The sequence below is a fragment of the Oratosquilla oratoria genome, chromosome 28 (genome assembly GCF_046742065.1).
Source record: "Oratosquilla oratoria isolate Oo_2021 chromosome 28, ASM4674206v1, whole genome shotgun sequence".
Taxonomy (NCBI): Eukaryota; Metazoa; Arthropoda; class Malacostraca; order Stomatopoda; family Squillidae; genus Oratosquilla; species Oratosquilla oratoria.
In genome coordinates, this window is record NC_134804.1 from 26555469 (window position 1) to 26568559 (window position 13091).

The 13091-nt window shown below is 41.2% G+C and overlaps 1 protein-coding gene across 1 annotated transcript in view; it reads right to left on the reverse strand.

Annotated features, from left to right (window-relative positions):
• The window catches only part of LOC143040261 (uncharacterized), a 49078-nt gene that overhangs the window by 1427 nt on the left and 34560 nt on the right, over positions 1-13091 (reverse strand). Inside the window, exons 14-18 of the mRNA XM_076211028.1 lie at positions 6876-10418; positions 4664-4764; positions 3823-3954; positions 2152-2334; positions 955-1051 (exon numbers count right to left, since the gene is read on the reverse strand). Of these exons, the coding sequence (XP_076067143.1) occupies positions 955-1051; positions 2152-2334; positions 3823-3954; positions 4664-4764; positions 6876-10418 (4056 nt within the window). The remainder of the gene's footprint in view (positions 1-954; positions 1052-2151; positions 2335-3822; positions 3955-4663; positions 4765-6875; positions 10419-13091) is intronic.

Here is a 13091-nt window from a genome sequence, read left to right on the forward strand (position 1 = left end):
TGTAGTGATTTACAATCTCCCTCTGTACTTCTCTCTTTAGTAGTTTTGCATCATCTTCAAAGAAGTTCATATAACACTCCACACCTTCATCCATGTCATTTATATATATGGCAAACATTATTGGAGCCAATACAGAACCTTGTGGGACTCCACTTGTCCTTTCTTCTCGGGTCAAGTTTATGTCTCTTAAGTATCACCCTCATTTTTCTCCCATTCAGGAAATCTTCCATCCATTCCAATAACTTTCCTTGTACTCCACTTATTATTTCAATTTTTCTTAGTAGCTTTTTGTGTGGTACTTTATCAAATGCTTTTTGTAGATCTAAGAAGGCACTGTCTGCCCATCCATCCCTTTCTTGCATTATTTCTTTTAGCCTCGAGTAAACGCAAATCAAGTTTGTGGCACATGATCTTCCACGTCTAAATCCAAATTGTTTTGGATTTAGTATAGTATTATTTTCCAAATGTTTAATCCATTTACTTTTGATAAGGGAGATCGGTCTACAGTTAGTTGGATTTTCCTTTGTATATTGGTACAATATTTGCATTTTTCCAATCTTGTGGTACTTTCCCTTCTTTGAGTGAGAAATCAATTATCTTATGTATTTTGTCCATTAGTTCATCTATACAGAGAAATCAATTATCTTGTGTATTTTGTCCATTAGTTCATCTATACATTCTTTTAATATCCAATTTGCAATTCCATCTGGCCCATGTGATTTTCTGATGTCAAGGTTTTCTATTTGGTCCCTTATTTCCTCCTGTGTCACAGTTATTTCTTTCATTGGAGGGGGGGGGGACTTTCTCTCTGTCTTTCCTCCCTGCTTTATGTACTTTCAATTGTGAATACAGATTTCAAATGTTTGTGTGTGTGCGAGTGAAAGGGAGATTGAAAGAGCAAGTCTGACTGAAGAGAAGGGGTGGGGGGTTAAATACAAAAATTATTTGCCTTACCCTCCAAAACCAGAACTGCCATCATTGGCCTGGCTGGCAATGGCCCCGAATGTTGATGTATTTGATGATGCAAAGTTTCCAAACCCACTTGTACCACCTTGGGAGAGAAAACAATATTTGATATACTCTACAGAAGAAAATAAGTAAACACAGTGAGCTTTCAAGTTACATAGCTTGAGTACTACAATTCACAAGTCTTATGTGATACATATATCAAAGTATTATTATACTTTCTTTTATAACAGCATGCACTAAATCCACCCTGATTGGATGCCTTTGTATAGAAACCAAAATTCTCTCCATAGAACACCACATGAAAATGTTAGAAACACAATCATACACCAGAACCCTATAGATCATTTCACACTCACAGAAAACCATATTAGTTCCAGGCTCAGATATGCAAAAGAATTGTGGTCTCCACACAAAGAAAAGGAGAGTCCATCTAGAAAAAATCCAAAGAGCAGCTACCAAAATGGTCCAAAGCCTGACGACAGATAAAACACAGTAATAGACTAGAAAAAATGGGGCTACCAACTTAGGAAGACCAAAGAAAAAGAGATGTCAAAATGGGGGGAAGAGTATGACAGAAAATTTTGAAAGTGGTAAAAAGATGTTTTGGAAGGAAACCAACAGAGGAAGTGGAGGTTAATCAAGTACAGAAGAAAAGGTAAAAGGTGTAGATGGAGAGATGATAATGGAAGAGAAGGCAGTAAGAGTATGATGGGCAGAGTATTTTAGTGAGTTGCTAAATGCGAAGGAGGATAAGAAAGGAAAGGTGGTTGCAGTGGGAGGTGCTAAGAAAATGACAGTGATGAATGAGGAAAATGGAGGAGAAATAAGAAAAGACGAGGGGAAAGAAGTTATCAAGATGATGACAGCAGACAAGGCACCTGGGTGTCATGCTGAGTGTCTAAAAAAATCAGCATATTGGATACATGAAAGTTGGCATTCTGAGAGTGCATGAACATTAGATATATTATGGAGACCTGGTACAAATGTCTTAGAGAGCAACTCCAAGTGAAGGTAGCAGTTTGTGAGCTGCTCAGTAGAGTGAGTTGTTGGATGGTTCCTCTCTGGGGCACTGTACCTTTGGGGATCCATCATTTTGGTACCATCAATTAAGGGAGTACATAACATATATCCTGTAAACACATAGAAAGAAACAATCTCAAACAAGAATACAAATGCTCTTACTTGATTGTGTTGTCCCAAAACTTTGTCCTCCGAAGACAGATGTTCCACCTCCAAAAGTAGGCGAAGACCCAAAAGTAGGTGACGCTCCAAATGTGGCAGACCCTCCAAAACTGGGTGAACCACCAAAACTCGGAGGTGATCCAAACGATGGGGTACCACCAAAGGATGGAGGACTTCCAAAGCCTAAGAGAAATTAAAATAAGATGAAATAATAGAAGAAGAAGAAGAAGAAGAAGAAGAAGAAGAAGAAGAAGAAGAAGAAGAAGAAGAAGAAGAAGAAGAAGAAGAAGAAGAAGAAGAAGAAGAAGAAGAAGAAGAAGAAGAAGAAGAAGAAGAAGAAGAAGAAGAAGAAGAAGAAGAAGAAGAAGAAGAAGAAGAAGAAGAAGAAGAAGAAGAAGAAGAAGAAGAAGAAGAAGAAGAAGAAGAAGAAGAAGAAGAAGAAGAAGAAGAAGAAGAAGGAATTTAAGTTAGAAATTAGAAATAGATTTGAAGCTAAGAAATAAGGACACAATCACAGAAGAAAGAAATAAAGAAAGAAAGAAAAAAAATCATAGTTACAAACAACTTAATAAAAAGGACTAAGCAGATTAAAATCAGGAGGAGTGAAACACAGCAGAATTAAACAAGCTCATCAACAAAAGGCAGAAATCAGAGAAAACAAAGAAACATGGATGAAATAGAGGAAAATATCAAAGGTGCCTTGCACAGATGAGCTCTAGCATGGCAGCAGATGACATTTTTGAAAAAAGAATGACAGATTATCAAATTCAGAGACAGAATGGAACAAAAAAGAATATTACTAAAACCTTTACTCATCAAACACATAATTGAGTCAGTAAATTCATCTGCAGATGTTAGTGATGTACCAGAATTTACAAAGGAGGAAGTGGTGTTTGCTTTAAAATAGTATGATGTGAGGAAAAGTAATCAATTCAATCAATATGTTGCCCTTGGTCTCTTGCATGAGATCTGTAGTCTCTAGAAAACTAGCGATAGCATCCGGATCACTTAGAGAAAAGATATTGTATTTTTGTCTGGGGATAGTCTGTAGTCTGTGTGGGGAACAGTAGTATGGGTGTTCTGTGTCTTCTGTGTGGTAGTCACTTCTGGGGCAGCTTGAATCTGTGGCCAGGCATATTGTGTGTTGGTATTGTCTTGGCTGTTGACCCGACTGCAGGTATGCTAGTGTGGTTCTTGTCTGATGTGGAAGTCTCTATGGGAATTACATCTCGAGGTTGTTGCTGGAGTATTGAGTTTGGTGGTCTTCCTTGAAGGGCTTTAGTTATCTGAGTGTGAATGTGTTTCTGTGTGAATATTTTGTGTGTTTTGGGTGGCAGGTTGTGGTAGATATTTGAGTAGTATGCTGCTGATGAATTTTTTTTTGCATTATATTTGTGGTGCTTGTGAGAGGTAATGTGTGGGGTGTGTGTTGTTACAATATATATACAGAATAAGCCACAGAATCAAAATGCCATAGTTGCAACCACTACATAAGACAATGAACCCATCTTCTGACCTACACTAACAGTTTCTGAACAACAGCACTTCTTCCTAGTATGGTATATGGGCCTGGCTGGTGGCAACAGCTATTTGTCTGTGAGCCATGTTTCTCCTAAAAGAGCAACCTTGGATAACAGATTGACTGATTGTTTGCAATTCATTCTCTCTTACCTGCAGTCTGTGTCTGTGTCTGCGTTCCTAGACCAAAGCCTGTTTGGCCAACATTCCCTCCTCCTGTGCTACTAAATGAATTAGATCCAAATGTTCCTGATGATGTAGAGGCGGCAGGAGTACTAAACAAACCTATTGAGGAATAAAAATAATTAAGAAATATAATTTATGGGTTTCTAGTCTGCAAAATTCAAGATTACAACTACTTTAACCATTCTCTTACATTTATCTATAGTATGGCACAGATAAATCCAGAATTTCTATGTGACAACAGCACTATGACATAACAGCATAGTGAGGTTTTGAAAGTGCTATTATAAAGTACTACACTTTTGTAGCTATCAGGCCACTGATGCATGAGGTGCTTAGTAACTGACATGACTTCAGAATACAATCACCAAGCTACTGTTATAGAGAGCCTTTATGCTTGGCCATCAGGTTAAAGTGTCCCCCCCCCTCCCTCCTTGTGGCAGAGGTTGGGTTATGGCAGTTTGAACCCTACTGCCATAGTTGGACGACTAAGGGGCATGGTTCATAAAATTCCACACTACAAAGTCCTCTGTAAGGGTCACTGTCCTAGCCAACTGATAAGGGCAATTTGCGACATTAAACTGAACCATCAATCATTACTTTTTTTTCTGGATTTATCTACACTACACTATTAATTTTTCTCATCTGCTTAATCTTATGTTTTCACCCTGACCATAACTCCAATGATCTTCTACACTGCTTTTCATGTTATCTCCCTTGAGATGACATTTTCAACATATCATTGTGGCTAATTTAATTTCTTTCTATATATGCATTATTCTTAACCAATGTGAACATTGTAAGAACTTACTTGTCTCTGGTTTAGCTTGAGAGAAGTTAGGAGAACCAAATACATTTTTATTTGCATTTTCTGTACTTGGTTTCCCTCCAAGCCCACTAAAGAAACCACCACTGAAATAAGCAAAAATTATACATGAAAAAATAGGGATTTCAAGCTGGAAAAGTTGGAACAAGTAAAGCAGATGCAGTGATGTACATATATACATACATACATATACCAAAGGCTTTTTCCCCCTTACAAGGGAGGTAGCCAAAAAACAAAACCATAAAATCTGCTCCCACCCATTGCATCACCACATACTCCACTACCATCCACCCCCTCCCTCCCTCTTGTCTTGGCTCCTCCTGGATGACAGATTATCCTTGCATCTCGCTCACTGCCCTGGGTCAGAAGCAGTGTCACAAGACAGAACAAATACATGTGCTAAAAGGCAGAACCAATAACGAGTACCTGCAAGAAGGCAAGTGAAGCTGTCCATTTTCAAAGCTTGTCAATCCCCTCACCTCTGTTAAGAGGTGCAGTCCTAAGGAGACACTTATTCTCTATCAACTTCAACTGTATTGTCTCACACTTTTTCCATATGGGTAGCTGACCACTGTTGACTGTTCCTGTGCCCCACTACCAGTTTCAGTTGGTGACAGAACCACTCCCACACTAACATACTAAATATTCTTTCTAGAAAGATAGGGGTGTGGGAGGGGGGGGGGCTGTTGACCTCTACCAGCTACTGTGAGTTTTCCAGTGAGTGAAACTCGAGGCAACAATTACCATATATACCCGCGTATAGTGCAAGGTTTTATAATAGTTTTTTACACAAAAAAATAGGGAACATGTTTTTGAATGTGTTACAATTCATGCATTTTTGGTGATCATATCTTATCTGTAAGGCCTACAGGCTCATGGTAACTATGGCTGACCTTAAAAGTACCAGTAAACTCCTTTAACCTGCCTCCCATAGCCTACATTCTTTATTTCTATTGCTACATGAAAATCAGGACTTCATTCACTATGTACTGTATAACAATTATAATCTACAAAAAATCTCATACAAATGAAGACTTGACAAATTTTTTTCTTTTCCCAATCTGTGCGCACCTTCATTTCCATATGTTTACGTTGCTGAGGTAATGCTTTCCCAATGCCCGTTTGTCTTATACTTGCCTATACTGTATAATAGTTTCTGCTGTCTACCTCTGTTCATTTATATTTATTTAAATTTATAATATTTTTTATATTATAGATATGGCATATATGTGCAGCTAGTTCTTTTACCCATCCATCCATCTCATCCTTGGTCACTCCCTCATGTTCTTTCCTTCAATCTCTGCCTTCCACACCTCTTTTACTAATCTTTCTTCACTCATCCTTTCCATGTGCCCAAACCATCCCAATACTCTTTCATCAACCCTATCTCCCAACTCCCTTTCCAACCCTGCTCTCCTCCTCACCTCCTCATTTCTCACGCTTTCCAGCCTAGTAGCCCCTATCATACTTCTCAGGCACCTCATCTTAAACACATTCAAACTCCTCCTCTCTTGTTTTCCATGTTTTGAGTTACAGTAGTGTACAAAATATCCCGTTTTGACCCAGTCCCCTGAATCAACTGAATAAATCTTCCTTTTAAATCTGCAAAGCTATAAACAACTAGTATCCCTTACATCTGATGACTTACTCTACTGATTCTGCTTTAGGTAATGCTAGATGAATTTATTCTAGTGAGACATGAATCAACCAATTGTTCCCCTGAGTTTTACTAGTGAAAACCCTACAATCCCACACACCACAGTGGCTGGCAATTGTCCTTAGAACCTCATACAGGTTTCACTGGGAAGAGACTTTGGACTATTATTTATGTTGTATCAATGTGGTACTGTTGCCACATCACCAACTCAAAGTGGTCAGATGAGGAGAGCAGTTGCCAGTTCTCCACATGTGAAAAGTGTATGAAATAGTTTAAGTCGATAAAGACCTTGGGCCCAGGCCAGACACTCATCCCTTCTGGCCTCCACCTCCTGATGGAGATGAGGGAGTTGACTAGTTTTTAAAATGGGCAGCTTCACTGTCCATCTTCCAGGATCACCACATGCAGATACCTGTCATTGGTCCCTCTGGTGAGCACTACATCTGGAACAAAAGCGGGTCTCAACCATTCCAGACCCTGTTCTATCCTAGTCTGCCCCCTCAGTTAAGAAAAGGTAAAAACAATCATGAATATACTTACCCTGAGGAACCAAATGGAGAAGAAGGAGTTGCTGCTGTTTGTCCAAAACCAGGAGTTGCATTTGTGTTTCCAAAAGCTGAACTTCCTGACTGTCCAAACAAAGATGAATTCTGTTGACCAAATGCAGAATTTGTAGACTGGGCGTTGAACAGAGAAGGCTGTTGTGCACCACCAAAAACTGATCCAGAGGTACCTGTGGAGCTAGCATCAGTACTTGCCCCACCAGTACCAAATAATGATACTGGTTTTGCTGGTGTCACAGAACCAAATGCAGAAGACTGCTGGTTAAATATCTTCTCAGGACTTGAAGTTGTGGGTGCTGCTCCGCCAAACAGAGTACTCGAGGTGGTGGCAGGGGATCCAAAGACACTTGCACTTGAAGAAGTCACATTTGTTGAAGTACCAGATGAGCCAAACATAGTCCCAGAGGATGGAGTGCCAAATACACTCCCAGTACTAGTTGCAGGAGTTCCCCCAAATAAACCTCCCGAGCCAATTGCAGATGACGCACTGCCAAAAATACTGGTGCTACTAGCAGTAGTGGCAGTGTTTCCAAATACTGAACCAGTACTAGTTGTCACAGCAGAACCAAACATACTTCCACTGCTGACTGCAGGAGACCCAAACAAACTCCCAGAACTTGTGGCAGCTGCTGCTGTCCCAAACAAAGAACTTGAAGTAGTGACAGCTGTTACTGGGGTCCCAAACATGGTACTTGAAGTAGTTGTAACAGTTGCTGGAGTACCAAACATGGTGCTTGCAGTGGTAACAGTAATTGCCTGAGTCCCAAACAAGCTACTTGCAGTAGTGGCAGTAGTTGACTGAGTTCCAAACAGACTGACTGTGGTAGTGGCGGTAGTGGATGAAGCTGCTGGAGTCCCAAATAAACTGCTTGAGCTAGTGGTTGTTGTTAGAGGACCTCCAAATAAACTACTTGAAGTAGTGGTGGCGGTTGAAGATGTCCCAAACAGGCTAACTGAACTGGTAGTAGCAGGTGCTCCAAACAGGCTATTTGAATTACTGTTACCAAGAGATGGTGCTGAAGAATTCCCAAATATACTACTCGAAGTAATGGTGGTTGTTGCAACAGCTGGTGATGCTCCAAATAAACTGCTTGAACTTGTGGTAGCTGAAGTTGTACAAGCTGCAGTATCAGACACATCACCTGAAGATGCAGTAGTAGTGGAAGCAGGTGTAGGCGTAGGCGTAGGTGTAGGTGTAGGCGTAGGTGCAGGGGCAGGAGATGGAGTAGGATCAGGCGTTAGAGCAGGTGTAGGTGTAGGAGTAGCAGCTACAGAATCTTCCGTAACAGCATCAGAAGCAGATGTGACAACTACAGAAGTCCCAAACAAGGTACTCGTGGAGGTACTGATGGCAGTGGGTGCAGGAGTTCCGAATATGCTACCTGAGCTAGTTGTTGCAGCTGACGCAAACAGACTACTTGTTGACGTGGTGACGGCCGAGAAACTTCCAAACAAGCTGCTTGAAGTAGAGGCAGCAGCAGGCACACTTCCAAACAAGCTACTTGAACCAGATGGTAATGTTGATGTTTGCGATCCAAATAGACTACTCATTGTCGTTGTTGTTGTTGTCGATGATAACGGCACTCCTGAGGTACTGGAGGCTGCAGCTGAAGCTGTAGCAGAGGCAGGTAGACTGGAGGAGGAACTGGGTGTAAACTGGAATCCTTGGCCCAAAGTGGAAGTGCCACCAAAAATACTTTTTGTTCCTGCAAAAATGTTGGAAGATGGTGTCAGTCCAAACAAACCAGTAACAGTTGTTTTTGCCACAATGGTGGTATTATCTGAATCAATAGATGCAGGACTACTGGAGGGACTTGGCTCAGTGACAACAATCTCTTCCTCTGGCACAACAGCAGCATCCACAGTTTCAGCTCCTGTTGCAGCTAACTCAGTATCAGCAGTAGGGTCTGAACTCTCATCTTCCTCTTCCTCTTCTTCTTCCTCTTCCTCTTCTTCTTCGTCTTCTTCCTCCTCTTCTTCGAGAGTTGGGCTAGGTGCCTCTGGTTCTGATGATGGTTTCTGGGGCCATGCAAATGTAAAAACAGAAGTTTGTTCTGAAGGGACTGGGGATGTACTCTTTGCTCCTGGTGAAGATCCTGATGAAGATGACGGGGCTGCTAAAGTTAAAGTACTTGGTGCTGTGCTTTTCGCTACAGCTCCAAATATACTGGATGATGAGGAAGTTGAGCCTCCAAATATGCTACCTTTCATTCCTGTTGTGTCTCCAAAGAGACTAGATGATTTGGCTAACTTACTACCTGCAAAATTGCTTGGTACCACAGATGCTGCAACTCCTGGTGTTCCTGATACTGGTTCAGTATCACCAGTTTCAGCTGGAGCAGTAGCTGCTGTGTCAGTTGGTGGCTGGAATGAAAATATACTTGGAGCAGCACTACTGACTGAAACTGCTGGTTCTGCAGTTTTGAAGGTTCCAAATAAGCTCGATGAGCCTGTGAACACAGAACCTACTGCTTGGGAACTTGAGCCCACAAAACTTAAGCTACTGGTAGGCACATCCTCACTCTCCTGGGATCCAAGGGAAGCTTCAGCCACAGGCTTGGGTGAAAATATGCTACGTGTACCACTTGGAGATGCAAAAAGGCCCGATGCTGACAAGCCCTTGGCCAAGTTTGATGCTAAAGTTGTTGAAAGTGTTGGTACCTCATTCTTCGTTGTGTTCAAATCCTGAGTTGTTATATTCTCTACCTCACTCTCCTCTTTGACAACAGCTCCTGACATTGACGGTGCAACTGGGTTTTCGAGTGGCTCAATCACTTTAGCACTGAAAACACGTGAAGAAGCATCACTCTCGTTATCACCTGTGCTGGGTATGGGAGCCAAAAGTTTGGCAGGTGTGGAGGCCAATGTTGGCTTACCAAAGAAAGAAAATTTCCCTTGGCCATTTGCATCCTTTCCTGGGGTTGGGAGTGAGAAAGTCATATCAGCAGGAGGATTGAAGTTGAAGTTCACTTTAGGGGTTGAAGTTAAAACTGAAGTAGGAGCTGAAGCTGAAACACTTTTGAAAGTCAAAGTTGGGTTTACTGTATCTTTTCCATCCTCTTGTTTAACTCCTGGAATGGCAAAACTATTCACTGTACTATCTTCTGGTTTACTGATGAAGGAAATGTTTCCAGTGTCTTGCACAGCTGGGGTTGAGACAAGGGAAAACGATGATGCAGGTGTGTCTTTTTGAACTTCATCGACAGTCTCCACTTTCCCCACAAGAGATGACAGGGCTGTAAGTGGGTGAGCCGGAGTACTTTTGGCCTCCTGGCTTGGGGTGTCTGGGGGAGTGATATCTTCATATTTAGCTCCCAAACCAACTTTAACTGATATATCCGGCTCTGTAATTGGTGTCTCTTCTGTCTCTGGCTCTGGCTCTAGTTCTGGCTCTGGCTCTGGCTCTGGCTCATGACTAGCTACAGTCACATCTTCTGTTTGAATCGGAGTACTCGATGCTTTGCTCGGGGTACAACTTGACAATAACAAAGACCCTTGGGTAACAGATGGAAGAGGTGTCCTGTAAAGAAATATTATAATAATTAATTCAACTAACATAATATTAGTAATTTTTCTAATATAACCAAAGTGGCAAGAACACTACCTCAAAAAAAAAAAAAAAAAAAAAAAAAAAAAAAAATATATATATATATATATATATATATATATATATATGTATATATATATATATATATATATAGTGTATATATATATATATATATATATATATATATATATGTATATATATATATATATGTATATATGTACATGTATATATAGATGTATATATATATATATATATATATATAGTTGTGTATATATATATATAGTGTATATATATCTAGTGTATATATAGTTTTACATATATATATATATATATATATATGTATATATATATATATATATATATATATATATCAACCTATTCCACAAGTATACTACTAGCCATTCTGCCAAATCAACTTTAGTACATCCCTCTCTTATTTCCCATTTATGTGCTATTTTATCTTTTTTTTTTTTTTCTTATTCTGTATATAGTAAAGGAAGTACAATGAGTATCCCTTTTTAGGATATTGATTGCCCACCCCATCCCATCTGTCTCACTTGTGACACCTCGGTGTGGCAAAATGGGAAAAAGTGCTACCACATGTCATAAAATTTACTCAAATTATTGTTATAATCCTAAAGTGACACCCATTGTACTATATAGTTTCCTTTTTATATACATACATACATATACCAAGGCTTTTTCCCCCTTCCAAGGGAGGTAGCCAAAAAGGGAAAGGCATAAAAACACTCCCACCCATTTCATCCCTACATACACTCCACACCCCTCCCACCCTCCCTCTCATCTGAGCACCTCCTGGATGACGGGTCATCCCTGCACCCTGCCCACCGCCCTGGGTCAGAAGCAGTGTCGCAAGACACAGCACATCCACAGCAAGGCCGCTTCATTTAATCGGCGCCCCCCCTTGCATATAAGGAGAGGACGGGGAGAAATCCCTTCGGGCTGCGTCAAAATTTACTCACACATACTACCCCACCCCCCACCCCCCCGCCCATTCCTCCTCATGCAATCACAACATCATCCATATACAACCATTCTCCACTCACCTCTGTCTTCCGTCCTCTCCCTTCCTTCCTCAACAGACATTCCCCTCTTCCCCAAAGCCCCCTTCACCCCATCCATCCACCTCATCCTAGGATGTCCCCTCATGTTCACTCCCTCCACATCTGCCTTCCATACCTCTTTTACTAGTCTTTCTTCACTCATTCTTTCCATGTGTCTAAACCATCCTAATATTCTTTCATCAACCCTATCTTCCAAATCCTTTTTCACCCCTGTTCTCCTCCTCACCTCCTCATTTCTCACTCTATCCAGCCTAGTAACCCCCACCATACTTCTCAGACACCTCATCTCAAACACATTCAAACTCCTTCTCTCTTCTTCTCTTATGTTCCACGTTTCTGCCCCATACAGTGCTGTTGGCACAATCACTCCTTCATACAATCTCCTCTTCGCATCCATTCCCAAATGTCTATTCCTCATTACACTCTTTAATCCACCAAGGCATTTACTCGCTTCTCTCAATCTACATTCTACCTCCACCTTCACTCCACCTTTTCCTGCTACACTTGCACCCAAGTATCTAAAACTATCCACTTCCTCCAGTCGCTCTCCCTTAATGTTCACTTCCAGTCTACTGCCACTTTCACCCCTTGTACATCTCATCACCTTACTTTTACCCACATTTATCTTTAGCTTTCTTCTATCACATACTCTCCCAAACTCTGTCACCAGCTTCCTCAATCCCTCTTCTGACCCTGCCACAAGCGCAGTGTCGTCCGCAAACAACAGCTGGCTCACCTCCCACTTTTCTCCATTTTCTTTAACCATCTCCAATCCCTGACCCACTACCCTAGCATTCACCAGGGTGACATAACGCATCCTTGACGAAGTCCCACCTTTACTTCAAACCACTCACTCTCTCCATTTCTAATCCTGACACAAGCTCTACTACTCTCATAAAAACTCTTGACAGCTCCCAAAAGCTTTCCTCCTATCCCATAAATCTGCATAACCTCCCACAGTGCCTTTCTGTCTACCCTATCATAAGCCTTTTCCAGATCCATAAAAGCCCAAAAAAACATCCTTCCCCTTTCCTATAGCTTTCTCACATATCTGTCTTACCACAAAGATCTGATCTACACAACCTCTACCTGTCCTAAATCCACACTGTTCCTCACCAATTACTCCTTCTGTTCCTCTCCTAATCCTCTCAATTAAGATCCTCCCATAAGCCTTCCCAACTACACTTAACAGGCTAATCCCTCTGAAACTACTACATTCACACTTGTCCCCTTTTCCCTTGTAAAGAGGAACTATACAGGCACTTCTCCAGTCCTCCGGTACTCTACCCTCTCTCCAGCAAACATTAAATAACCTCACCAACCAGTCCACCATCACTGAACCTCCCTTTTTCATACATATACCAAGGCTTTTTCCCCCTTACAAGGGAGGTAGCCAAAAAGGGAAAGGCACAAAATCATTTCCACCCATTCCATCCCTGAATACACTCCACACCCCTCCACAGCACATCCACAGCAAGGCCGCTTCATTTAATCGGCGACCCCTTTTTATATACAACATGGTTTAATGTCACAAACTCCCCCCCTATCAGAAGGGACTTTG